The sequence below is a fragment of the Nipponia nippon genome, unplaced genomic scaffold (genome assembly GCF_047370975.1).
Source record: "Nipponia nippon isolate SJK-2023a ecotype South Korea unplaced genomic scaffold, ASM4737097v1 scaffold_1, whole genome shotgun sequence".
NCBI classification, from domain to species: Eukaryota; Metazoa; Chordata; class Aves; order Pelecaniformes; family Threskiornithidae; genus Nipponia; species Nipponia nippon.
In genome coordinates, this window is record NW_028262290.1 from 132,455,392 (window position 1) to 132,480,753 (window position 25,362).

The 25,362-nt window shown below is 43.2% G+C and overlaps 1 protein-coding gene across 2 annotated transcripts; it reads left to right on the top strand.

Moving 5' to 3' along the window:
- Positions 1-5,018: 5,018 nt before the first annotated feature.
- Positions 5,019-25,329, top strand: CDCA7L (cell division cycle associated 7 like). 2 transcript variants are annotated; one of them, XR_015703997.1, is made up of 11 exons: positions 5,019-5,105; positions 11,672-11,815; positions 15,248-15,379; positions 15,850-16,209; positions 18,129-18,203; positions 19,682-19,867; positions 21,359-21,493; positions 22,352-22,501; positions 23,671-23,807; positions 24,162-24,254; positions 25,214-25,329. XR_015703997.1 is itself a non-coding variant. In XM_087754206.1 (10 exons), exons 1-10 carry the CDS (start codon positions 5,019-5,021, stop codon positions 24,190-24,192), a joined length of 1,437 nt encoding a protein of 478 aa, XP_087610332.1. In that variant the 3' UTR covers positions 24,193-25,186. The 2 variants fall into 2 exon arrangements, 1 of the variants encoding a protein (XP_087610332.1); XM_087754206.1 differs by lacking the exon at positions 25,214-25,329 and having other exon boundaries at positions 24,162-25,186.
- Positions 25,330-25,362: the final 33 nt, after the last annotated feature.

The following is a 25,362-nucleotide window of genomic DNA, read 5'->3' on the forward strand; positions in this document are numbered from 1 at the left end:
CCAAAGCTCATTTCTCTGAAACAATAAGACGACTTGTTTGTCCTAGATGAATGGCTGGAAGGTAGGGGAGAGAAGGGCATTTCCCATATCCAACTGAAATGGTCCAGCTCTGCCAATGCTGCAGAATTTAGCCAAGGAGGAATTAGTTAAAACTAACACAGCCCCCTCACCGGCAGTTTGGAAGCAGCCGTCCATCAGAGTGGGCTGAAATACAGCTAAGAATTAATAAAATCACATGACACTTCCAAATATCAATAATGAATTTTAGGATGAATTAGTAAAGGACATGGCTGTTCACCTTGACCTGAGACTTGCAGAATCAGACCAAGAAAAGAATGCCAAGGATCCTCTCATAAATTTGGAGTGTGGATTTTTTGCTCCAGTGGTAGGGTACTGGAAAGGAAAATACCTCCTGTGAGGAAGCTGGAAGCTGGTGTTCATCCACCTGGTAAGTACAGCTTGCTGTCTAGTAAGTGCAATGGCAAGGGGGAGGGGACAGTAATCCTGGTTTATCTACTTTATGAAAGCCTGGAAACAAAATATTGGTTTGCAATATGAAACAAGCAAATCAAATTTTCAGCAATGCAAACTTTATTGGTAACCCCCCCCCCAGCTTTGCAGCTTTTTTAAGGGAACTATGGGACAGCACGGGGAAGGCTCTCTTAGACAGCATTCAGGCTACTATTGCAAGAGAATAACCTGAGGCTTCGGTCTCAGATGGTAGGGTGAGATCACCCAAACTTTGCCCTCAGCCTCACCCACAAGCCAATTTGTTACAACAACCAGTGGGCGTGAGGAAAGGTTTTGAGATGGGTGGGTGGAAATCAAGGTAGTAGGAGCATTTCTGCTTTTGTTGTTGTGCCCGGTACCACTGACACCCCACCCTTGGAGCACAAACCTTCACCACCACCAGCACCTTTCAGCAACGGCTTTTGAAAATACTCTCCAAATTGACCTTAGGCTGTTTGGAAAACCACTAGGTTTTGTATATAAGTTAAAAGTACGTTTCTGGGCTTTGTTAACAGAATACATAATATTAAAAACTGGGTTTGAGTTAAGGCAATTCAGTATCTGTAGCTCTTTGTAGATACCTTCGAGAGAAGTATTTTGTCCTGAGCACCATTCATGTAGCAATTGTGCGTGTATTCATACAGCTATTAGAAACTAAAACAGAAAATATCAAAGCACCAAAAATAGTGATGGAAGATGCCAATGAGTTAATAGTCAGGGACACAGCTCCTGGACAAGCGTGACCACAAGTAAATCTTAGAGTTGTTGTTTTCTTCTATACCTTCTGAGATGGTGATTTGCCCTGCACAGCAGAACAGATCTTGGCCTTTCTTTTTCACTTACTAGAGGATTTGCAGAGCAGGAAAAGAGGATTACAATTCCTCTCAGCAGAAAGTAATCCTTTTAAGTTAGGTATGTCAGCATTCATTGAGAAGTGTGGGAAAGTGCGTGCTACTTAAAATGCTTGACAGGTCTCAGAGAAACGTGGTGGCAGGAAGATGGGGGCAAAGCCCCCAGTCATGATTACAATGGCCCCCAAATTAGAGACTGTTGGAAGGAGCAGTGAAAACAGAGCTCAGGAGCGAGGATTGATTTTAATGCTTATCCACCTCAGTAAATTCACAGCATTAAAGTCCAGAATTATAACCTAGAGTGGTATTTGTTCATTCGAAACTAATGGCAAACAAATTTTGCATTTACAAGGACACTTCAGAGAGATGGTGGTCCCATCCCGTAATTTCACTGTGCATCAGCATCTTAGTGAGGTGGTCCACATAAACTTGTGGATCTGCTATACCTGATACACATTCCAAGCAGCTCTTAATTCCTTCAGTACATATTTGTTCTGTTCATAAAGTTATAGTATGATTATAATGGTCACATCGAGCCTGAGAGAGAACTTATTGCTATGAGTTTCATTATATCATTTAGGATTCCAAAGACCTAGACTGAGACATTATCAGCAACACTCTCACGGGATGATCAGCAAGGTCAGAAACTATTCTGGACCCACTTGTTGCAAAATAATTCAGGCTTAATATATAAGGCTGAATTTGAAGAGTACCCGGAATCCAGCTGAACCTCCTCTGAGCAGCTGACGAGATCCTACTGACAAGGCAAGAACATAAAAGCTATCGGGGGTTAGAAAAACAAACTTTGAAGTAATATGAAAAGAGGTAAAGAAAATGGGCAGGAATTCAGCGATGGAAAATCCACACTGAAAAGTATTTGAGGTACAGCTGCAGACAAATTAAACTAAGGAAATTTAAAAAAAAAAAAACAACCACTTTGAATAGAGCAACATAAAGAGCAATAGCTGACATGAAGGGCTTGAAAATGCTGGAAAGGAGAAGGGTTGTGAAAGTACAAAACGAAGTGGAAAGTTAACAGAAAAAAGAGAAACAAAGCAACAAATTGCATAAAATAGCACAAGATATTATCAGGAGGTTCATAATGTATTTGTAACAGCATAATAGCTGCACATCTCTATTGTAACAGAATGCAATTTTATTCACTCTAATTTAGCACAGGACAGCCAACACAGTCATTTCAAATCTGTTGTTCACAATCCAAGATAGCATCTTGACAGCTTTTAACAAACAAAGTGCTTCATAGCGTATACTGTTGGGGACAAGTGAAAGAACCAAACCCAGGGTCAGCAGCAGAATACATAAAATACACGTCTTTCAGGAACGTATCGCACAAGAGATCTTTATTCTTTCGTATTTTAAGAAGTCCGCATTTCAATTTTGCTGATATTATACGTAATTCCTGCATTTTGTCTTCTACAGAATTCCGTCCTCCCCACCTCATCCCCAAAGCTTCTTATTCCTGCAGCCTGAGTGACAACCGCAAGTGCCTCTATAGCGGATATTGCAATGCAAACCAGTATTTAAATGGCCTGCTTTGGCTAAATGGTTCTTTGTTTGCATGTAACTACTTTCCTCACATTCCCTTCCAACCAATACTCTCCATATGGCTGGAATATAAAGGCTTGGAACTACTTAAATGGGTAGTCCACCATGTGTTACACTGAGGATCAGATAGCATGGTACACGGAGAGGCTCTTCCACATGTTAGGGTGACTGTTCGGAGAGGGGCAGAAGACCATTTCTCATCCATCCTTCACTTTTCTACAAAATGTAACTTTTCTCTGACTTTTATTTTAAGTCAATATTTACAGTACTGTATTTAAAATACCAGTTCTGGGAACTCATTGTAGTAGGCAGACTGTACAATGCATTTTGGAGCTCTCCCCTAAACTAAAACATACATAGAACATTTAATTCAATGGCATCCAGAAAGTATTAAAATAGTCAAAACAATCTGAATTTATTTTTAGCGTGGCAATTCACAATTGGGTTTGAAGACAAGCTACAGAGGAATGCAGTTGGTTCATCCGAGTTGCTTTTATCAATGAAAAAACTATAAATACAGTTATCATGGGCTTATTTCAGCCAGATTACGTGGTCAAGTGAATCCCTTGCTCTCCTGGTCCAACTATCCAGACTAGAGGGCTCATGGAAGCTCACCCACATGCTGCTAGACAGAAACGTCGGTGTGGAACACGCCCCCAGACCTCATCCTGGCATCCCCCGATTCAGACATAGCCATCAAGCATTCTCCTATTTGCTCAAATCCCAGAGAGAGAACGGTAAAGACGCAGGTTTATTTTATAGCACTGCGAACACTGAAGGTACTTCACTGCCAATCCCAAGAGGGCTCTTTACCTGTGAGCCACCTGCAGAGGCCACCCTGTTGAGATGGATGATGAGCAGTTGCCAACAGCCCCGTCAGAGGAGGCGTGCGCCCGCAATACTGCCAAGATGGAGGACGCTTCTCAGGCCCACCGAGGGGGAAATGTTCAGATGCAAGAATGGGAAAAGGGAGGGGAACTGTATAAAATGCGCCCTAATCACAAGAGTTACTTTATTACGACCCTGTTGGAAAGCACACCATTCCATTACCAAAGCTGCAGCAGGAAAATACCGTCTCCACAGGTTTCTACTGGACCTGCTACACATTGCATGGGACAACTGAGGATTCAGAGTGCCAGCGGGATGGGGGGAAGCTGTGCATGGACCCCCACCCGATCAGCCGTCTCTAGGAGCACATCTCTGCTCAAAGGGCTGCTTTTCTCACTGGATTACTGAGTAATCATAAGATAAAGTGCCTAATATAGTACCACCCCCCCTTGATTAATAAGGGGACGCATATAATGTTGTAAGTTTTTAATAAAAATTAAACTTCTTAATTGAGGAATACAGGTTATTCAGAGGAAAGCAGAAAAATAGCTTCCATTCCTTTGTGTTCATTTTTCTTCCTGCTAGCTGAAGAGTGGAAAAATATAATAACACAGGATATTTCTTGGAGGAAAACTGCTTTAAAAATTTATATATTCCCGTTTTTCCAGTTTGCTTTCTCTGATTTACTTTCCACTATTTGTGGTATTTTGAAATTTGAACTCTTGACTTGCAGTTGAAAGAAAAGGGCTCTGCTGCTCCTCGCTTTAGATTTCCCCTGCACTGTGAGTTAAGGGCACTTCGGAAGCTGGGGAACGCTCACACAAAGCATTTAAAGCTACATCATCTCCATTTTCTCATTCATCCCCCCCCCCCCCCTTTTTTTTTAGAGGCTTCAAAAGGCTTACACTTCACACCTGTACCGCAGAAGTAAACATTTTAAATTATTTGCAGGACGAGAGGGTTTCCCCCCAGGCAAGACCGCTCCTTTCAGACTAATAGCGGCTGCCGAGCGAAGGGAAGAACCGAAGAGGCTGGGTGCCAACGGGGGGGGGCACCCGCTCCACCCGCCCGAGGACCGGGAGCTCCGCAGAGGGCCCCGGCCGGTTGTTACCCATCCCCAGCCAGGCCACACGGGGTGCCCGGTCCCCATCCCGCCCTTCCCGCCGCCGCCTGCCGGCTCCACCCCGCCACCGCCCCCCGCTCCTCCTTCCTCCTCCTCCTCCTCCTCCTCCTCCCGCGGCGAGGCGGGCGGCTCTTCGCGCCATGGCGCGGCGCGGCCGGCGGCGGCGGCGGCGCGGGGGGCGGCGGCCGGTAGCAGCGGCGGCGGCGGCGGCGAAGAGCCGCGGCAAGGTGAGGCGGCGCGGAGCGGGCGGGCAAGGCCGGGCCGCAGGGGGGAATGGCGCCGGCCCGGCTGCTTTCCGCCTTCCCGGGGCCTTTGTCCGCTGCCCGGCGGCGGCGCGGGGGTCGGGAGAGCTGCCCGCCGCTGTCGGCGGCGCCGGGATCGGCGCCGCCGACAGCGGCGGGCAGCTCTCCCGACCCCCGCGCCGCGGTTCCCCGCCGGATCCCCAGGGTCGCGGCGGCCCGCCGTCCCCCCTCCACGTGGCGCGGCGGCTGCGGGCTTGCAGAGCGGCGGGGCGGGGGTGGAAGCCGCTTTTGGGGCGGCCCCGAGGCGTTCGGCATCGGCGCAGGGAAACTCCAGCGGTGCGGGGTCCTGCAACGTCCCTAATAAAGGCCGATGGGCTGCGCGTAGCTTATTGGGGAGGAGCTTTGTTAATTAATTAGTCTCTGTAAGCCTGGGGATGTCACTTTTGAAATAGCTTTTTTTTTTTTTTAAGTTCTGGTGTTCTCTTTTTTTTGTTGTTGTTGAAATGCTGCGATGCCACAAACAGATATTTGAGTCGCCTGAATACATGTGAGTATTTATAAGGCTTAGGGACGAACGCAGGCGTGCTTTGATCCGCGCACCCTCTTGGGGTCTGGTCCAAGCCCGGTGCGCTTGGATCCATCAGGCTGCTTGTGGGGTTCAGGGATTGAAAGGTGGTATGGTGAGTCTCCCAGGGGGTGGAAGGGAGGGAGGAGAAAGTCAGCATCTCGGTCCGCCCTTGCTGGTGGAAGGTTAGGCAGTTACATGTGTTTCTGTGGAACAGGAGGGTTGTAGAAACACTGAAATGTTTGTTTGGACCTCTGTCTTCTCAGGGACTTTGTAAACCTACCACCTCTCCATGGCCTCAGGCTCTCCATCGGCAGAGTGGAGGTAACAGCACTGGAAAACAGTTTGGGAGACACCTGATTGACATGGTACAATAGAAGCAGATAGCACCTACTTGTCACCTCTGGTGCTGTAAGGAGAGGCTCTTACTGTCTGCTGGTCACCTTTCTACTGCACAGCGAAAAGAGTGTACGTGGTGTTTCGTTTAAGGCTCAGCAAAGGGGAGGACGCAGTCTGTTCTCTGTGCTCTCCTGTTTCTCGTGGGAGCTTGTTTTTGGCTGAGCAAGGCCGCCTGCTGGCTCCTGCTCCTCGCTGTGGCACACTGGGAGCAGCGGTTCAGTCCTGGCTGAGCCAGAAGGACGTGGTGGCAAAGGTGTCCCTGTCTCCGAAGTGACGGGTCGTCTGCTGACTGGTAAATTAGCTTGTAAGTGAGTATGTGCCCCCATTGAAAGCAATTGCCAAGGAAGTCAGCAGTACAGAACTGTTTTGAATCGCGAGACCTGCAGTTCCACTTCCCATCCCGGGGTCTCATTTAACAGGTCCTTGCACAGCAGTTTCAGTACACGGAGCTTGGTAAAGGGGTGCTGTCTGGCAAAGCATTTGCACCCAAAAAGCCTGGATGCTAGCCGTCCAGACATGAAGAGGGGACAAGTTGCATTCCTGTGACGTTGTACAAAAGTGTTTTGCTTGGAACGCTGGGGCTTGGAAAGTAATTAGGCACCACCATGGATGTAAGGGATGCTCTTGAATTATGCAGAATTAATTCAGAAATAGCTGTGACTACTGTTTGGATCAGCGAGAGATTAGATATTACAAAAGAAGAGACAGTAGCAGTTGACAGAGCATTTGTACTGTTCATATGCCAGCATGCTGGTATTCACGTTATTAACAGCGTTTTTGAACAGTAGGGGATAGTTTCTAGGTAGATGTTGCCTATGGAAGGTAACGTTTTAAATGACTAGCCATGTGATTACGATAGTCGGACATCCTTTATTTTAGGGTAGCTTGATGGGTTTTAGCTTATTTAATTATCAGTTTAAATAAAGCAACGTAGAACCCATTCTCTACTGTTCTGAAAATAGCTGAATTTACTAAAATTTCATGGAGTCCTTGGGTTTAGCAGTAGGTTGACTGGGGTGAAAATTCCTGTAACTTTTCATGGGGGTAGGGGGAACCACCCTCAAAGTCCCAGGACTTGTTGCTGTGACAGATTTCCAGGCTCAGGCATAGTCCATCTTCACCTTTGGTGGAATCAAATTATCCCTGCGAAGATGGTAAAACTATGTGATGACTGCTCATTTTATCACTTGTTCCTTCTTTTCTCTGAATGCTCACTTGCCTTTCACCCTGGTGCCACTTATGCCGGGAATATACTTCACCGTCCAAAAGGTTTCAGGTTTTTGTGCTCTGAAGCTGTTGAGAAATTGCCGAGATCATCTGGGATCTTCCTTGCCTTCCTAGATTTTGTTGTTGCCCTTGAGCCTCAGGCTGGCTGGATGGTGTTGACTGTGTGTCTAGTTGTGTGATTCTTCTGCACTGTAATACATGCCTTTGCCTCTCTGCCTTCCGCGTCTTTCTTGTATGATGTTTAAAATTAAGCTTTCATACAATGTTGTTTGCCTTTATGATTCCAGTGGAAAGACCACGATTTTGACTTGTAAATAGCTCGGGTTTTTGGTTTGACACCTATCAACATTCTGGCTGGGGCCCTCTATTCTTGTAGCGCTGCCCGTAATTGTCGGCCTTGGAGTGCTTCCCTGTTCGGTTGTTATTTCAGGGCTACGAGCCAAATCCAGTGCCTGTAACCCTTGGGCTTGCTGCGTACTAAGCCCAGGGCAAGTCAAGAGGTTTTCCAGCATGAGCTCAAGGTGTGACTTTGCCTGAGTTTGGTTTGTGTGAGTATGCATTTGAGATTAAACTGGGATTATTTCAGTTTGACTGAAATGAATAAGCAGCAAGTTTGAACGTTACCAAAATTATCTGTCCTCTGCTTCAAACAGGAATGGCCATCCATTGTGCAAACTTGAATGAGGGGAAAACAGCCCAATTGATTTTCTTTTTTCATGGTAGGAGCAAAAATAGGGAATTACGTCTAGCCCTGCTTTCTCACACAGTACGTTCTCCTGATACATCATTGTCAGAGAAGAATGTGCGAGTGTGACAATTGGCAATGAATGTGGTATGTACAAATACCTCTTAAAAATAAAAAAGAAATATGGTTGACAGTGGCGTAGAAATAACTTTGATGCTTCCCACCAAAGCTGAGGGTGTGCATGCGCGCGAGCGTTCGCTCCTCACAGCATCCCAGGGTGGTGCCTTGCAGAAGGGCAAGTTGCAGCTGTTTTGGTTCTGGTATCGGGAAAGTTGCTTTTTCACTTGAGACACGAGAATTCTTCCTGTTGATGTGGAAAGTAAAACATCTCACCTCAGGCATTTCTTTTTTTCCTTGCCTAATGTGGCAAGTGGAATTCATGGAGCTGGTGCTTAAAAAAAAAAAGTGTTTTGACTGGTGGGGACCTCAGGTGCCTTACTGTTCCCATCACTTGCATGGTGAGTGCGGTTCAGTCGCCAAAACAGGTCTGACATCCCTCCCGGCCTCGTTTGCCGTCTCAGTCACCCTTGTCCCTCGGTGGCAGGTCTGCCAGCCCCCACGGGCGCGCGTGAGCCGCCTGCTCGCGGTCCTGCAGGAGCGGTAACTCTCCTCTGCGCAGCCCGGCCAATTCGGGTGCGCTCCTGGGTGTACTGATGGCATTTTGTCAAATTTAGAGAAGGAGAAACAGGGAGATGGGAATGTCTTGAACTTTGATCTTTTGTTGAAAAAAACGTACTTAAGGTTGGCTGTTTGGAAGTTGTTGGATTGTATGCTCTTTGTAGTGGGGAATGTTTTCTGCTGCTTTTGAAAAGTACCTTGTGGGTGTTTTAAACAAGTAAGTGTGTTTTATGTGCAAAAATAACTGAGCTCAATAGGTATAAAATTTCCTACTAGAAATGAGACTTTGACTTTTTCAGCAGCTGTGAATTATTTCCAGCTTTTACTAGATTTTCAGTACTTAGCTTTTTGTAATTGGTATCTTTAAAAGAAAGTATTTCTCACATCTCTGCAGCATTTCAGCAGACCATTGTGTCTGAACCTCTGTTTTTTTCATGTTGAAATATTTCCCCTGAGCAAGCTTGAAATGTTCATCATCTCTCTGCCTTCCTGCCTTTTTTAGGAGTTTAGTGGCAAAAAGGTCCTCTTTTGAAGCGCCTGCATCTTTCAAGTGTTTAGAAGAGGCTAATATTTTGACATTTGTGTTTAGGCAAATATGTATTTTATTTCTTGGTATATGCTGCTTTGTTGCCAGAGTTAAAATGCTAGGCTCTGATGCTGATTATAAATCAGTTTCTGAATGTATTTTAATTGAAAGTTCGAAGTGGAAATGTCTGTGGCTTCCAGGACTACACAATAAATAACGCCAAACCAACCCATCACAGCAGAGGTGTTTGGTGCAAGCTTGACTTTGATGTCTGTCTGCTGATGGCAATGGACTTCTGCTGGAAATAAACTTCACTTGTGATTTCAGGTGTACAAATACTGGATTCTTCATAGTCAGGCTATGGCGAGCAAGTCATAAACTAAAAATCTTTGAAGTTCTGCAGTAAGTTACTTAAATCAGTACCTTAGTATATGGGAATGCATAAAGATTAAAAAAGGTCTTCTACTGGGAAAGATTTTTCTTTTTTCCTTTGTTCAAAATCAGTAATTACACCCCCATAACATCTCCTCTGGTGCAGATGCAGAAGTAATAGATGAAGAAGAAATGAGTTAGGCATACAGTAATCACAGCAGTGGCTAACTCAGCTGTACAATAGCACAAGAACTAATGCAGCAGCTCCTGGAAGCAATTTATTCATAGCAATGAGCCTCACAGCTCCTTGTATGTTTTTCCATTAAAATGCACGATACTTCATTTTTAATGAGTGAATTCCATCACAGCAATGGAGCTGGATTCTGCCTGTTCGTTTTAAGAGGTGGGGGTGAGGGAATATCCAAAGGGCTTCAAATGCAGAGAGCACGACTTCTGCATTGCGTCGTGCTGTTATATGCCTGCAAGGGTCAGTTGTCCAGAGGTGAATTCTGCTCTTGCTGAAGCAACAGTAAATCAGTTTTGCATCAGTCTACATCAGCTTTATAAAAGCAGAGCAAGAATAAAATTAAGCCCATGTATGCCCATTACTGTAGCTTATTTCAGAGGGCGAAGCTTTGGTCAAGGTGCAGCTCGCTCTTCTAATGGAAGTGGAATTTTGTCAGCAACATTAATTTTAGAGAATGAGCCCCCTTTGGGCCACTTGTCTTGGCACAAATTAAAAAAAAAGATAATAATAATAATAAAAAATTCATTATATGGGGCCCTGTATGAGCAACCTGGGTTAACTAGGACAGCGGATAAGGGCAGGCTGCTCTCGGTTCTGGAGTTCATCTTGGGAATGTTCTCTTGAACGTTCAGGGCTGGGGACCTTTCTCCTTTGGACAAGGTGGCCCCTCTCACCAGGCACCTGTTGGTCTCATGGTCTTGAGAATTAGCGAGCGAGTGGGAAATCCACGTGCGGCTTTAGCACACAGCAAACAGCAGAGAGGCTTGCTTCAAGTAAGAGTACCGTGCGTGACTTGTACATGTGGTCCTGGGGGTGTAGAAGATAAATGTCCAGGTGCTGGTGAGCAATGCAGACACTTTGCTCTCTGAGCATTTCTGTGAGTGGCAGAATGGTTTTGCAAATGATACTAGGATGTGTTAAAACCGTGTCCTGAAACTTGGCAAAATGCCTTCTGCCTCGGTTTTTAAGGCTGGATCTGATCATCCCATCCTTCCACACACCAAATCCTAAAGCAGCCAAGGTGGGAGCTGTCTGAAGGCTTCCCTGCTGGCCCGTTTCATGGAGAGGCTTATCCGAAGTGCTTGGTGAAGTACGTGGCCGGTGGGAATGGTTACCTCTGGTAGTACGAGTCTCCTTCCATGCTGGGACTGGACTTCTCAAACTCTGAAGTTGTGACCTTGGTCACCTCAGAAAGTGCCGCTGCCTGCCCTTGGCAGTGCTTCCTCCTGGCAGGCTACATTGTGGGCTTCTAGCAAACGAGAAATGTTGTTGGTTAAAACGGGTTTTCACTTTCTTACCAAGTGTTGCGGAAAAAGCTCTGCGGCAGTACTGACGAAAGAGAATGAGTTGCATTGGTTTTATTTTTGGAGTTAGGTAAGTGTCTGATAAAATATGTTACAGTACTGTTGTTGGATCTAATGGTAAGGGTTCTTTGTACTTGTTTAGCATTGCAGTATATTTGAAGGTGTGTTCCTCATCGTTGCTCTGTAAGAGGAGAAACGGTGGTGGGTTTCACTACGGATAAAGGGTGCTCTGAGCACATGCTTGCAAAGATGAGGCACACGCGTATTTTTACATCTGAGAAGCACTGTTGTGTGGAGCTAAACAGCCCTGCATATTGCATCCCCTCCCTGGCCCCAAATCTGGAGTCTGTATTTAGGGATTAAAACTGCCTGTACAGAATTTCCTGGAGTTTAGCTAAATGAGGTACAGTTTTGCTACACATAGCATATTTTGTGATACAAATTTGTACTTGCATAGGAGTATAAAAATAAGTTGTACTGTTGCCAATTTGAGTTTTCGTATTAAGTTGGCGTGTCTGACTCGTGTCTTCTGTCTTGTTTTGAATCAGAAACAGATACCCAAGGAAGTGGCTGACATTTTTAATGCCCCCAGTGACAGTGAAGATTTTCTGGGGTTCCAAGATGATGCTTCCAGACAGAGGTTGTCAGAGGACAGCTATGCTAATTTTGATTCCCTGGAGTCAGGAAAAAAGGTAAGAATGGATTGCCATGGCCCAGTTATGCTCTTTTGGTGCAGTAGTACTCTGAGCTTCTGTCAAGGCTGCTCGGGCCGTAACTCGTATCAAAACCCATAATCTGCAGTCCTCATATTAAAAATAAATGTAAACAATCTTGCTAGCCTTTTTAGGTTCTGATGATGATTGCTTTTAAAAACTCTTTCACAATATAAGGAAAATAGGTTTCATTAGAAGGTGAGTTTAAGTGAAGTAGGTAAGTGAAGCAAATGGTAGAGAGAGAATTACCATCCTGGGCTGGTGTGCTCTGGATACGTAAGACAATGGAAATGCATGGTAATAGATGGGTTTTGTGAGTATGCAGACTTCAAGGTATTTCTTCCAGAAATTTATATCAGTGCTGTTTTCTGCACTGATTTATATTAGTGCTTTTTCTGCGCAAAACCTGCTGTTTTAGTGATGGTGACCCACAGAAACCATCAGCTTCTGCTTCAGTTGTGAGATTTGCTGGTTCTCTGCTCTCTTAATGGTGAAGTAGCTTGGATCAGCATAATGCTTTGATGTTTTTCATTCTCTGACTTGGTAGCTGGAGGTAGTGTCTGAATTCACAAGAAAGGAAGAGAAGTGGTGTGCTATCTTGGCTGCCAGAAAATTTAGTTTGTCATCTTTTAGAAGCTTGTAATTATATACTTGATAGATATGGGCTAATGTGCTAAAAGATACTCTTGTCAGCTGTGCTCTCAAAAGGGTCCCTCCATTCCATTAACAAAAAATTGAAAATGTCTCCTTTCTCCTCCCTTTCTCCTCCCTTTCTCCTCCCTTTCTCCTCCCTTTCTCCTCCCTTTCTCCTCCCTTTCTCCTCCCTTTTCCTCTGTCCGTTAGGTCAGTACCTGGTTAAGAGTTGCTGAAGACAAGGAATATGACTAGTTTTGGCAAAGGGAACAGACAGAATGAAGCTTGTATGAGTATGTGCTATTTCTGAGCCTTCATAGGCAAATGGCCCTCAGAGAGGCTTGTACAAAGTGCAGAAGCTGGTTGGGAGCAGAGCCTCAAGTCTGTGCTACGGAGAAAGACAGCAGCTTAAAAGTAATGAAGTATACTTGGCTCTAAATCGCTCTGTCATCTTGCTAGACAGTGGTACTGGTAACTTCAGAAAACCAGGAGGTAGCTTGCTCTTGTGTCTGTGGCTTTGCGTGGAGCATGAAGAAGGATCAGCGAGTAGAGGTGGTGATGGTGGAGAGGGAGCCTTGTGCAGGAACCTGAGCTTCTGCTGCCTGCTTGGGGACTGCAGGCACCTTACTTTACTTCTCTCTGCTTTCGTTTCCCAACTTGTGAGATAGAGATTATGATAAAGATCTTTTCTGCAAAGCATTTGAAAATCCTCTGATGAAAAATGCTGTGGAAGAGCTAGGTACTGTTAATTTAACATGCGTTACTGGGAATCCCAGTAAGACTTGTTCCAAATTTACAGTTGGCACTGCAGCCTTCCTCACCATTCCTGTGTTTCCCTTGGACTGAGAATTATTTTAAATCTCCATCACTATTGAGTTTAACTCCTTTACTGCTAAATGGTACAACAAACCCACGATTTTTTTTATCCTGAGTTCCATCCATTTATGATGCCAAACACCACTGTCGCTGAGAAAGACCATACATACTTGTTGTGCAGAAAACCAAAAGGTGTGGTGTGAAGACGAAAATGATGGGAAATTCAGAAAAACGCTGCAGTTGTTGGCAGAGGAGGCAAGGCATCTGCCCTGCTGGAGTGGTGAATGGGATGTTAGTGCATTAGATGTTCCCTTGGATGCTGACGCGCAAACGCTTTAACAAGTATTGACCTCTGTGTGTCTGCTTTTCCTCAGGGCTTTCTGCAGTCCTACTCCCATAATCTCTGCACTTCTGCTGAGTTTCCACTGTTTCTCCTATAGGTATTCCTGATGCATATTTTACCTTGTGTAGAACATTCTTCATAGGTGTAATAGCATAGCTCTAGGTGTGTTATTCTTAGTCACTTTAGCTAACAAACAGCTTACTTCACCCCCGCCCCCAACCTTCATTGTGGAATTTCATGAAAACACAGAATGCATAAAAACTTCAGTTTCCCTCCGAGAAATGCGATTTAACTTTAAAGTAACTTCCCTATTGTGTTTGTTCCTTTCTCAAGCAGCTGCACTGCAGCTATCAACAAAAGAATAAAGTAATTTTGCTTAGAGAAAACTCATTCCAATTACCCGTAATAATTTGTAGGAGATGTGTAAGTGTAAAGAAATGGCATATGCAGTAGCTCCCCCCTCCCATTCCCCTGTGAGTATTTCCACTCATCTATTGTATCTGTTTTTCACCAGATATTATCTTAACGTAAAGAAGTGTGTAACTGAAGTCAGGGAAGGGAGGAAATTGAAAGGATAAAGAAGAATAAAGATATTTAGCAAGTGCATCGTATGAAAGGTCATTTTTGTATCCCGCGTGGCAGGAAGAAATAGCAGAGGAAAATTGGGGAAACAAACTTAAGTGAGTGTTGCTGACTTTCAAGAGGCAGGTGTGGTGTGAACATGGGTTATATTCCCACCATGAATGAGTCTTTCAGGAGACTAACAGGGACAAGTTGACAGATGCTCTTCTACTAATTCTGATTAGAAGTATGCAAATATATGTCTGATTTAGTAAATGCATTGTGTTTAATTGGTATGTAATGTGCGTATCATGGAGAGTGTTTTAATGAGATCTTGGTTTATTTTTCATGGACTGACTTTTTACTTCCTAGTTTGTAGGCAGAAATTTGGGATCTGTCTACCTTAAACCCCATTTGAATGATAAACTGCATGATTAAAACAGAGAGTTGAGCGGTCAGAAGGTGGAGGGGTGTTAGTCAGGCTGTTCAAAGCTCCGTGGTTTTGTGTTGGTATGTGTCACTTCAGTGATGGTGTAACAGCGTGAGAAGGAGCAGACTCCATCTCCAGGAGCCTTGAGTACTGCTGCAGCAAGCCCAGAGGAGAGGGTTGTTTCTACTGCTAAGTGAAAAAAAGGAGGGCTCTTTCTTGCTATGGTTGTAGTTTGTATTTTCTTTCATTCAAGGCCTGTTTCTTTACATCCAGAAGAAAACATACAAAACAACATGATAATTTACACATAAGAAAACTGATAGTTTATTTTTATTGGGTAGTAGTGAAGAAGAAGAGGTGAAGAAGAAAGTTTCCTTCACAAGAAGCAGCTCAGTTAAAGCCTTGTGCTCAAAGTGAGGAAAAAAAATCCTGCTAAGTTAAAATAACTCAGTGCTGAAACTCTGAATGTCTTCTGCTTTTTTCTTTTGACAGGGTTTGCCTGCAAAGTGCTTTCACACTATATGCCATCTAGTTGGTATCTGCTCGAATCTTAGAACCTGTTTATTGTGACTGTGTGACTCCTCTGTATCTGACTGTCTCTCACAGCTGCTGGCTGGTATTTTTACAGGGGGTTCGATTTCAGTCCAGGTACCTCACTGAAGAACTGCGGAGGATTTTCACTGAAGACACTGACTCTGAAACGGAAGCATTTGAAGGCTTCGCTTCAAGCGAGGTGGATGTGAACAAGAAAGGAGTTCTGGTAAAGGCAGTCACCTACATGTGAATGTATATGTTGACTTCTTTTTTTCTGTCTCTTCTGTGTAAACCTCATGTTCTGGTAGGAGTGTTTCTGAGACACTGTGATCTTCTTTCTTCATGATGAAGAAAAATATATGTTGCGTTAAAAGAGAAAAAAAGCTTTATTGGATGTAACATCACATATTAGAAATGAGAACTTCTTCCCCTGCTTATAGACTGACTGTGCTGGGCAAGATTGTTCCTCTGAAGACAGCCATTATCTGTACCCCAGACAATATTAATATGTAGATTTTGTGTTGTTCTCTGCACAGAAAGAAGTTGTGTACTGTGTACTTTTAAAAATTTGTTCATTTAGGTGAATTTATGACAATGCCTTCAGGTGCTGAGACTGCTGCCTAGAATTAGTGATTTAAAAATGACCTTTCTTGTGTCACAGCCAATGATGTAACGTGGGATTCTTCCTGCCTCTAGGCGATGGAGTCGGACTTGAGTGATGAAGAACGTGATAATTTATTGGGTAATGAGGAAGAAGAGGAGGAAGAGGCGAAGAAGAAAGTTTCCCCCAAGAGAAGAAGCTTTGGCCTTCGTGTTGCCTTGCAGTTTCCCACCAGAAAGTCGTCTGAGAAAAAAGTGCCTGAACAGGCTTTTTCTAACTTACCTCTAAAGGACAGTGAACCCCTCACACCTCTTTCAAAAGAAATAAGCTGCAAGCGGTGGGACAAACTAGAGGGCTCTGCTTCAGAGTCTGAAGAAGACATTAAAGAAATACAGGAGGAAAGTTCCAGTGCTCTGCTTAAAAGAGCCATGAATATTAAAGAAAATAAAGCCATGGTAAGACTTACGAGCGGTGCTTTGTTCTCTGACATTTACATCCGAGTACTTAGCTTCAGCACACTTGAATTCTGGCGTCCCCGCTGGTGCTGTGCTGGGACTGTGCGAAAATCGCATGGTGGTTTGTGTTTGAATTTTTCTACCTGGGAAAACCCTAGAGGACCATCGGCACTCAGACATTTACCCCTAAAATAGCCTCAAGTAGGACTAGCCTGCTCAAGTTTAAAACTAGAGTTGAACCAAGCATTTTGTATGTGGATATGAGCAAAGTTACAGATGGCCAAGTTGCAGTCCTTATATTCAGAACATGTCAGAAAACCAGCTGGTCCCTTCAGGTGGTTTGTGGTGTCATTTGCACAATAGAGTTTCTACTTTGCATTTGTGCCTGACAGATCTGCTGCAGTTACTGATTGGAAAGCCAGCTAAAAACTGCTAAGGACGATAAATGCAATTTTTCTGTTGTGTGGGATGTGATGCTTACAGTTACGCTTTGCTATATAACTACTGAAAATGTGTGTATGTGTGCGCGTGTAGGTGCGGAAGAAAGAGACACTGATCATTCCCTAATACTTTTTCCTCTATTGTCCAAAATGCCACCACTTCTCTTTAATTGTCACGCTGCTGTGCAAATCCGAGTTGATGCTGGGTCCTCAGTGGCTCCTTCAGTTTTACTGTATTCCAGGAAAAGTTGCAGCTTCCAAGCAGTCTTGGGGCTCAAGTACACCTCTTGGGTATGTGGGCCTGCAGGTCCCATGTAAAAACTGCTTTAGTTTTGTACCTGTGTTTCTAATCTGTGTTGTATACTCACTGCTGTTGTGTTGGTCTTGCTGCTCTTCCACCCTTCTCACCTTCCACTCTTCCTTCTAGTTCAACCACTGCAAAATTCATTCGCATCCTAGTTGCGGTACTATAATGACATTAAATAGCTCTTAATAAATGCCACACTGAAGTATTTACTGAGAAATGCTGTATCCAGCCTTTAATCTCATGATTGATATGGCAGTGGCAGAGACAGCTAGCAGCCTGGCTCATCCCCACTATTGCTGGCTTTTCAGGAGATAGCCTCATCCTGGCCTTGCAGAACAGGTCAGTATTTTTTTTGGACCTGTCAGCCACTGCTTCTGTTGAAGTGTACCTGCAGGACATCTACACAGTGCAACAGATCATCCTCCTGAAGTGCTTCTGATACTGCATATGCCATGGTTAGGGGACCGGCCAGCGGGGCTTAGTTGTTTTAAAGCTTTGCAAATGAGTGTGTACCCATGTCACTGTGTGTATCTGCACAAAGCAATGGATGTGTAGCATTACTGGCTGTGGTTTGCAGCATTTGTGAAATCAGCACTAGCTGTCATGATTGAAAGAAGAGGGACGTTCGTAGTCATTGCTACTAAGGACCACTGAAAAACCACAAGCAGTTTCCCTGCTGCAATGTCACTGGTTAAGGGGACACTCTGAGTTCCCTGGCAAAAAGCACAGGTGTATCAGCAGTCATTCAGTAAAACAGCCCACAGGGAACATCGTACAGTCTTCTGGCCAAGGGCGCCCTGTCTTCCTTTTCTCCCTTCTGTCATATGAACTGTGAATTTCTTGTTATCGGTCATAGATATTGTAACCACGTTGTAATGCACTTCTTCAGTGCTGTTTCAACAAGATTGGATGCAATTCTAGCTAATTCTAATCCCCAGTAAGAATTAATGGGAGCTGTGAAGTTGGTATTGCCTGCAGAGTTTTGCTCATTCAGGGGTAAATGAACCCCTTTTATGAGCTCCACTTAAATAAAGTGCCTCCAAAAAGGTTTTATGCACTGAAACTTCATGTGTTTAGATATAATTCAGAGTGCCTGCAAAGAGTGGATAATAGGTGTTGCTTATTTGCAAGTTTGCAGTGAGTTTTCAATGCAGCATCACTGTTGATTTCAGCTTGACCAGCTGCTGGCAGAACTGAATTCCATACCCGACTTGTTCCCGGTGAAAACGCCCACCTCGACTCCTTCAGTAAGTTTCCGGTACTGCCTAGATGTGACAGTCGTTTTTGCTAGATTTAGGATGAATGTGTTTCCTCATGAAACACTTTCGCCAAGTTTGTTATGGTTATCTTTGGGTTTGGTCACTTTATTTGTATAGATTTGCTGTTGGTCAGTATTTAAGTACCAGAGGTTATGTGAGGAAATGGAATTTTATAAGATAATTTATGAAGAAATATGGAGACCAAGGTGATAAGCTTCTTAATCATTTTTGCCCCAGAAATACTGTTGAGATGCTAGACAAATGTTTGTGTATGTGGGAATAAGGAAGAGTAGTTGCCTTCCTTTGGGTTTAGATCCTGTTCATTTCCCTGTTAATTTCCCTCTTGCAGGCTTTTCTTTTAAAATCCAGACTTTCCAGTAGAGCAACGCTAATGAAATTCAACCACTTCAACATGAACCTGGAATGATACTGTAGTTATTTCAACTGACTTTCTGTGGCTAGAAACAGAAAACTGTCAAACCCTCTAGGTTCTTCATAGAGCAATGTTTTTCCACATATATTATAAAGAGATTTGAGGAAGAATTGAAGGGTCATGTCTTTGGGAAGCCCATGTAGAAATGCTGGTGGGGTGGTGGTTAGGTGAAAAGGTGAAGCCAAATTATACAGTCTTTGAAAGGCTGGAACCTTGCTAGCTCTAGTTAAATGCTTTAGAAACTTAAACATCCTTTGAATACATATATAAGCCTGCTACTTGCATTTAGTATCTTTACTTGAGGAGGGGGAGGGCATCAGGAGCATTCTAGTTATCTCTTCTTGGCTTTTGACTGTCTCCTTGTGATGTGCCTTTCCTTCTTTTGAAGGAACTAACTAAAGAGTACAGTAGCAAGTAGACTTGCTTCCTACATCTTGTTTATCCTGTCAGATTTACTAGATGTCTTTATGATAGTTATCTATGCAGGACTTCCGTTGCATGAGTTCAATCATGCAGTAATTGGCAGGTTGACAATATGAAGAGGGTATCTTGTGCCTCCTAGTAATTTCCAGATCTAGGAATCTGGAAGTAGGAGAAGAAACTTATTAATGCCCTTTCAATTTAAAAAAAAAAAAAAGAAAATAAACTAGAATTCAGATTATTCCTTGAAGAAGTATTCAGTTTGTAGGAAAATCTGAACCTTTAGCTGCTGAAGAAGAGTGAGAACAAGCTTCTACCTTAATATGCCATACAAAAAATTTTGGTGTAGTTTTGTGACGTTAATTGGAATAGAATTTGACTGTGAAAGTGTGGTGTTTTAAAAGGATCAAAAAGGCGTAGCATGTAGGAAGAACTCTTAAGTATGCTAGAAATTGGTGAGGTTTGGCTTAACAAGTATGGAGTGGGAGAATAACAACAGATTAATTCATGATAGTACAAGCGTGGTACAGACATTTTGAGATAATTATTTCTGGTGTTTAACACTACAAACGTAACTGAAAGGACAGTTACTGGAATCGTCTTCTCTTTCCAGAAACAGAAGAAAATCCCAAGGAGGACATTTTCTGAAGGCCAGATAACACGTCGCATGAACCCAACCAGAAATGCTCGTCCACCAGAGAAATTTGCCTTGGAAAAATTTACTGTGTCAGCTGTTAAATTTGCAGAACATTTCCGTAGCTATAGACAACAAAACCTCTTGAAGAAGAGACTCAGTGTGGTATTTGCCAGACTTTGATATCTCCAGTAGTCAGGGATTAGGAAACATTCTTTTAAATTGTTGGGCAGCACTTAGAGCAGACATCACATCCTATAAAAAGTCAATGAGAACCTTTGGTTTGGGATTAGCTACAGAAGAAGTTGTCTTCAGCCCTTCCTGCCCCATCTTTCACCCATTAACTGGGTTCTATCTGTGACCTGTGTTGTCCAAAATATAACACGGCAGTTTACTTACGGTCTATTACTTATTTATTACCTGAAAATTATTAGAGCCCACAATGTAGAAGGCCTTCGAGTGACAAGGCGGTGGGTAAAGGTAGAGGTCACAAAGGAGATCTTCTCTGTCTTCCGGCTCAGGAAAAGGTAGCAAAAACCTCTCTCTGGAAATAGCAGAGGGAATATAGAGAGGAGTTACATAGCTGGACTGAGAATGAATAAAGGGAATCTGCACCAACAAACTGCTGATGTACTGGCTAGCCATTCAAAAGTTGCAAATATTATTCTTCCCTGTTTTTTTTAAATCTCCTGTTTTTCCTTCCCTTGTCTTATGGTGGTCATTTGTCTTAGTGATATTTACTGTATAGCCTTTATGATGAAGACTCTTAAGTTTGTATCTCTATATAGCAGAGGCTGGATCCCAGTTCTGCTTATAGGAATGAGTGCTGGGTGTAGTTGAAGCATTATAGAAGGAATTTGGCTATTAAGCAAGGTGGAGTAGCACTGAGTGAGAACCTGGGCTGATAAATGACAGTTTTGGAGAGACCAGAGCTGATTAGGGTGAAGGACAAATTAGGTGTTAAGAGTGGGGTAGGTGGAAGGCTATGGATCTGTTGAGACTTGTACATGAAATTTGAAATCTTCTGAGGGGCGTAATGATGATCCATGGCTTGGGGTCAAAGAGAGTGATAATTTGGAAGGAAAAAAAGAGCACTTAATAGTGAGTAGAGGACTCTCTTCCAGATAAGAAACAGGATAGTAACAAAGGACTGGGTATGGCAGGACTAACCTAAAATTTCAGTAAAGGTTTTTTTTGCAGGACATTAGAGATTGTCATTGGAGAAAGCAATTAGCATGCTAGGAGATTGAAGGAGCAAAGCACGGGAAGGCAGATGGTTATAGTTCCTTATTTTGAGAGGGAAGAAATTGAGTATGAAGAGTTACAGTGGAGGTGTGCAGGGAATGCAAAGAAAAGGAAGTTGCAGAAAAACACGTTAGGAATTTGTGGAAATAGAAAGTAGCAATGATAGGAGGGAAGAACATATAAACAGAATAAATAATTAATGGAGTAGAGAAAAGATTAGGGAGGAAAGGGAGAGAAAGAGGCGGTGATGATTCGGAAACTCTATTCCCTGTTCTTCCAGTGGTCCATGAGCCTGCAGTCTGCCCCTTCTAGCCTGCTTACTACACATTATAAATGAAAGAATTTGTCACCAAGTGTGGTGACAGAGTCTTCATGACACCAGACAAAAGGTGTTGAGATGAGTTTGTTTAGCAGGGGGATTGTGGAGTGCGCAAAAGAAGGAGATCATCAAAGTATTCATCTCACCGTCCAGTAGAAGATATTACTGAGGAGGACTTGGACAACATTGCAATCACTGTTAAAGACAAAATCTATGACAAAATTCTAGTAAGTGGCTGCTGTTTTCTCTAGCGTGTCCATTTGCTTGAAATTGAAAGTCTCCTAACAGTTCACCTTGCTACAAGGTGTGCTTTCCTGAGATTCTGGAGAGTGCAGCTTTGCACTATTAGATTACACAAGCACAACTTGGAAGCCTTGCCAGGCTTCTGTGGGCTTGCCCGTGCTGGTTGATACGCTCTACCAACTTTTTACGTCTGCAAAGAAATACTTTCTTGCCATAGAGCTATTAAGTAGAATTTGCTATAGCTATGACTCACCACTGATAAGAGTTGACATCCCTTTTATCTCTCAAGCTCACTTCATATGAATGTGGTGGTGGTTGTACCATTAAATAATAGTGATCCCTGCTGTTCCTTGTACCCCCTGGAAATGACATTTCTGTACAGGTTGGGTAGTTTCCAAAGCTCTTGAGGGAACAGCTCCTCCTCTCTTTCACCAGGTTTGGCTATGATTAATTGTCATAAAGATGTAGATGATCAGCTTACTATATATTTCATGCTTCATTGTATTTGCAGAGATAAGTCAGAAGGTCATTTTCTGAATAGATTTAGCTTTTTTCTAGATAGAGGAAAGGGTCAGAACTGCGACATGAGGTACATGTAGCTTGAGACTCCCAGTGCAACTGAGGCTGGGCACTGTCTCTGTAAAATCCATAGTATCTCTCCAGATAACTATATGATTTATCATAATAACAGAACTTAAGGTTCTTACTAAGATTTTCATTGCTGAATTTGACTTTGGTTTGAAATTTGTGCTTTGCTATCAGCAGATGTATTAGGAAAATTCAGCAGCAAGCATCGAAGATATCCATCATACATACATATTTCTCCTCCTTTCCAACTTCAGGGTAGTACTTGCCACCAGTGTCGACAAAAGACAATTGATACAAAGACAATCTGTCGCAATCAGGGCTGTGGAGGAGTCAGGGGGCAGTTTTGTGGACCATGTCTTCGGAATCGATATGGGGAAGATGTGAAATCAGCACTGCTTGATCCAGTAAGTATCATTTCTTGGGCTTGGAAAGAAAGTGTAATGAACACTGTTTTGTTAGTAAGCTGTGACGAGTATATGCTCATGATAACATGGTGTTCAAAGCTTTTTGCCTTGAGAAGATCTGTAGTACTGTTATGACTGACACTGATCTTGTTGGAACTCAAGTGGAAGGTGCTGGACCTGGGTTACAATCCATCCAGCTTCATGCTTTGAAGCGCCATTTGCTTACCAGATAGTGGAGGGAAAGCATGAAAGCTTTTGAGGGAAGGAAAGTCCCCTTTCAGAAAAAATGCCAAAATGTACCTTTTTTTTTTTTTTCTTTCTTTAATGCTCTCAGTAATGTGGCATGCAAAGCAGGTTCCTTGTTTTAGATTCTAATTTTTAAATATGAGAAGAAAGAAGGATACCTAAAAGTCGTAGGGTTGATTCCCTTTTCTTTGTTGGCCCCAAGGGCACTGAGCAAGGAGAGAGCACAGGCTGCTGCCAGAGAATGAGGCACGTGGCTACGCAAAGCCCTCTTGGCAGAATAGCTCTCTCTGTGCTCGGCTTGTTCTGGGACTACCTCTGCCCCATCTCCGCTTGAGAGAGGGGCTTTTGGGCTCTTCTGAAGGACAGCGAAGAACTAACAGCTCCCATGTGCTGGCCCAGTGTGGCAGTGGCTGCTATACTGTAATGCAGGCTGTTAGCACCTGCGCCTCCGTGTTCAGTTGCTGAGCAGCTGGGAGATGCCTGACTTCATGTACATGCTGGGTAATTCAGTCTCAGGAATCAGGCTATGCCAGCAGGCAGAGCCAAAGAAACTTGACACGGTGGGTACCCATCTTTTTCTAGGGAGTTCAGTATGGTCACCCTAACATAGGATGAGTTATCACTAGGCATTCCAGATGCCTTTAGTCTGTTTTAAATTAATACTGAACAAGTCAGAGAGCCTGAGTCTTCAGAGTAAGAAGTATTCAAGCAAACAGGGTAGTACTTAATTTCTTTAATCCTGCACAATTTGGAAAGCGTTAACAAGGTTGGTTGGCTGGCTGATTCAGGCTTTTAAAACCTTGCCCTGAAAGATCACGCAGTAAGAAAGCCATACTTTTGTATGTCTGAGCAACGGGAAGGTGAAAATAACCTTACTCATGGCTTGCCTTTAACCCCCCCCTCCCACATTCACCCCCTTGCAGGCCTGGATCTGTCCTCCTTGTCGTGGGGTGTGCAACTGCAGCTACTGCCGCCGGCGGGATGGGCGCTGTGCCACAGGCATGCTCATCCACTTGGCCAAGTTCTATGGCTACAACAACGTCAAGGAGTACCTGGAAAGGTGAGGGCCATGCTCTGCAGTCATTCCTTTTCAAACTGTTGTAGCCCTTTAAATAATACTTGACTTTTGTGGCCTGGGGCAGATCCGGGACCTATGCAAAAGAAGTCTCTTGGACTTGAGATTTCTCCTAGGCTGAAATCAGCTGCATTGAAGTGAGTCATATTGTCTGTGTAAACAACTCGTTTGCTTAAGAAATTGAAATGCTTTTCCCTATTTTGAAATCAGTATTGATTGCTTCAAGCATATAGAACAGCTGTTTTGGAAGTTGTCATCTTCAGCCATGGAAATTGTCTGTTTATGGGGAAGCCGGGTTTCCTAAAAAGCACTAACACTGTTTTCTCACATGTCTTCTAGTTTACAAAAACAACTGGCGGATGACAATTGAGAACACTGAACTCAAGCTGTGCCTGCAACTGCTTACTATGTTACAAATTTTGACTTCAAAAGGTTATTACTATGTTTTATATAAGATAGAATTGTAGAGTATAGTACGTACATTTCTGTGTTGGGAACTTTTTGATTGATGTGGTCTTATGCAAAAGATCTCTCAGGAAAATGTTTTAGTAGAGAAATCTACATGCACAGACCTATAAGTTAGGTGAAATGGCACTCTTGAACCTTGAGTGGTTAATTTTTAATAGAGCTACACAACCACATGATGGAGAACTTGGTCAATTTGAGCAATATTTTTATTTCTATAATTGTGCAAGTTTGCAGAAAGGGTGTTTAACAGCTACCTGTAAAGCATACCCCATCTTTAAAGAAAGAAAAACCCCCTTGTGTTCCCGCTTGACCATTAAGATTCAGTTTTCCGACCCTTGCTTTCTGAACCTATTCCTCCACCTGTAGTTTATGGAATTTGTCCCTGGAAAGAAGGGAAGGGTGCTTTCATCTGAATGCCATTATATTCCAGCCAAAGCTGATGCAACCTACTAGTGGGAGGATGATTCTTTTTTTTATTCCAAAGTGCAATTAATCACTGAAACATGAAAGTGGAAGAGTGTTTTGTAAAAAAAAAAAAAAAAAAAGTAAAATTTTAAAAATTTTAAACATCATCCCAATAAAGAAAAAGAATTTCTCACCAGCAGTTTGTGTGTGATGCACCTGCTGCCTGAACCAACTACCTTACAGCAGTCATAACCGGTTAACTAGTTTAAATCACAAAGTTCAGGATTACTTTTTTTACATACAGTTCATACTTAGATGTTTTATCATATGTACGACTAAGCTTTCAAACAACTTTGTTTAAATGCAACATGTTTGTATTGTATTGCAGTATGATTATGTTAAAATTCTTGTAAGATACACATTTCATTTTATGTAGAGAGAATAAAGAATAATCAAGAGGAGTATTTTGTGAGTCAAACTACACCTAGATGCTGATGTTTCCATTTACTTTCCCATAGCTGGTGTAATGAAGGAATGCTTGCAGATCAATAATCATGTGGAGAAACACAGGAACACAACACTGACGGATGAGGAAATAACAACGTAGAGCACATAAGTGTTTGTTAAACTAAGGATTGTGTTTTTGTGAGGCAAATCTCCTGCTCCA

Bases quoted from the DNA above. Each gene is read 5' to 3' on its own strand.
- CDCA7L (XM_087754206.1), top strand. From the start codon at position 5,019: ATGGCGCGGCGCGGCCGGCGGCGGCGGCGGCGCGGGGGGCGGCGGCCG. The intron at 21,494-22,351 runs GTAAGTGGCTGC...TTCCAACTTCAG, and splicing joins AAATCTATGACAAAATTCTA to GGTAGTACTTGCCACCAGTG. The intron at 23,808-24,161 runs GTGAGGGCCATG...CATGTCTTCTAG, and splicing joins GTCAAGGAGTACCTGGAAAG to TTTACAAAAACAACTGGCGG.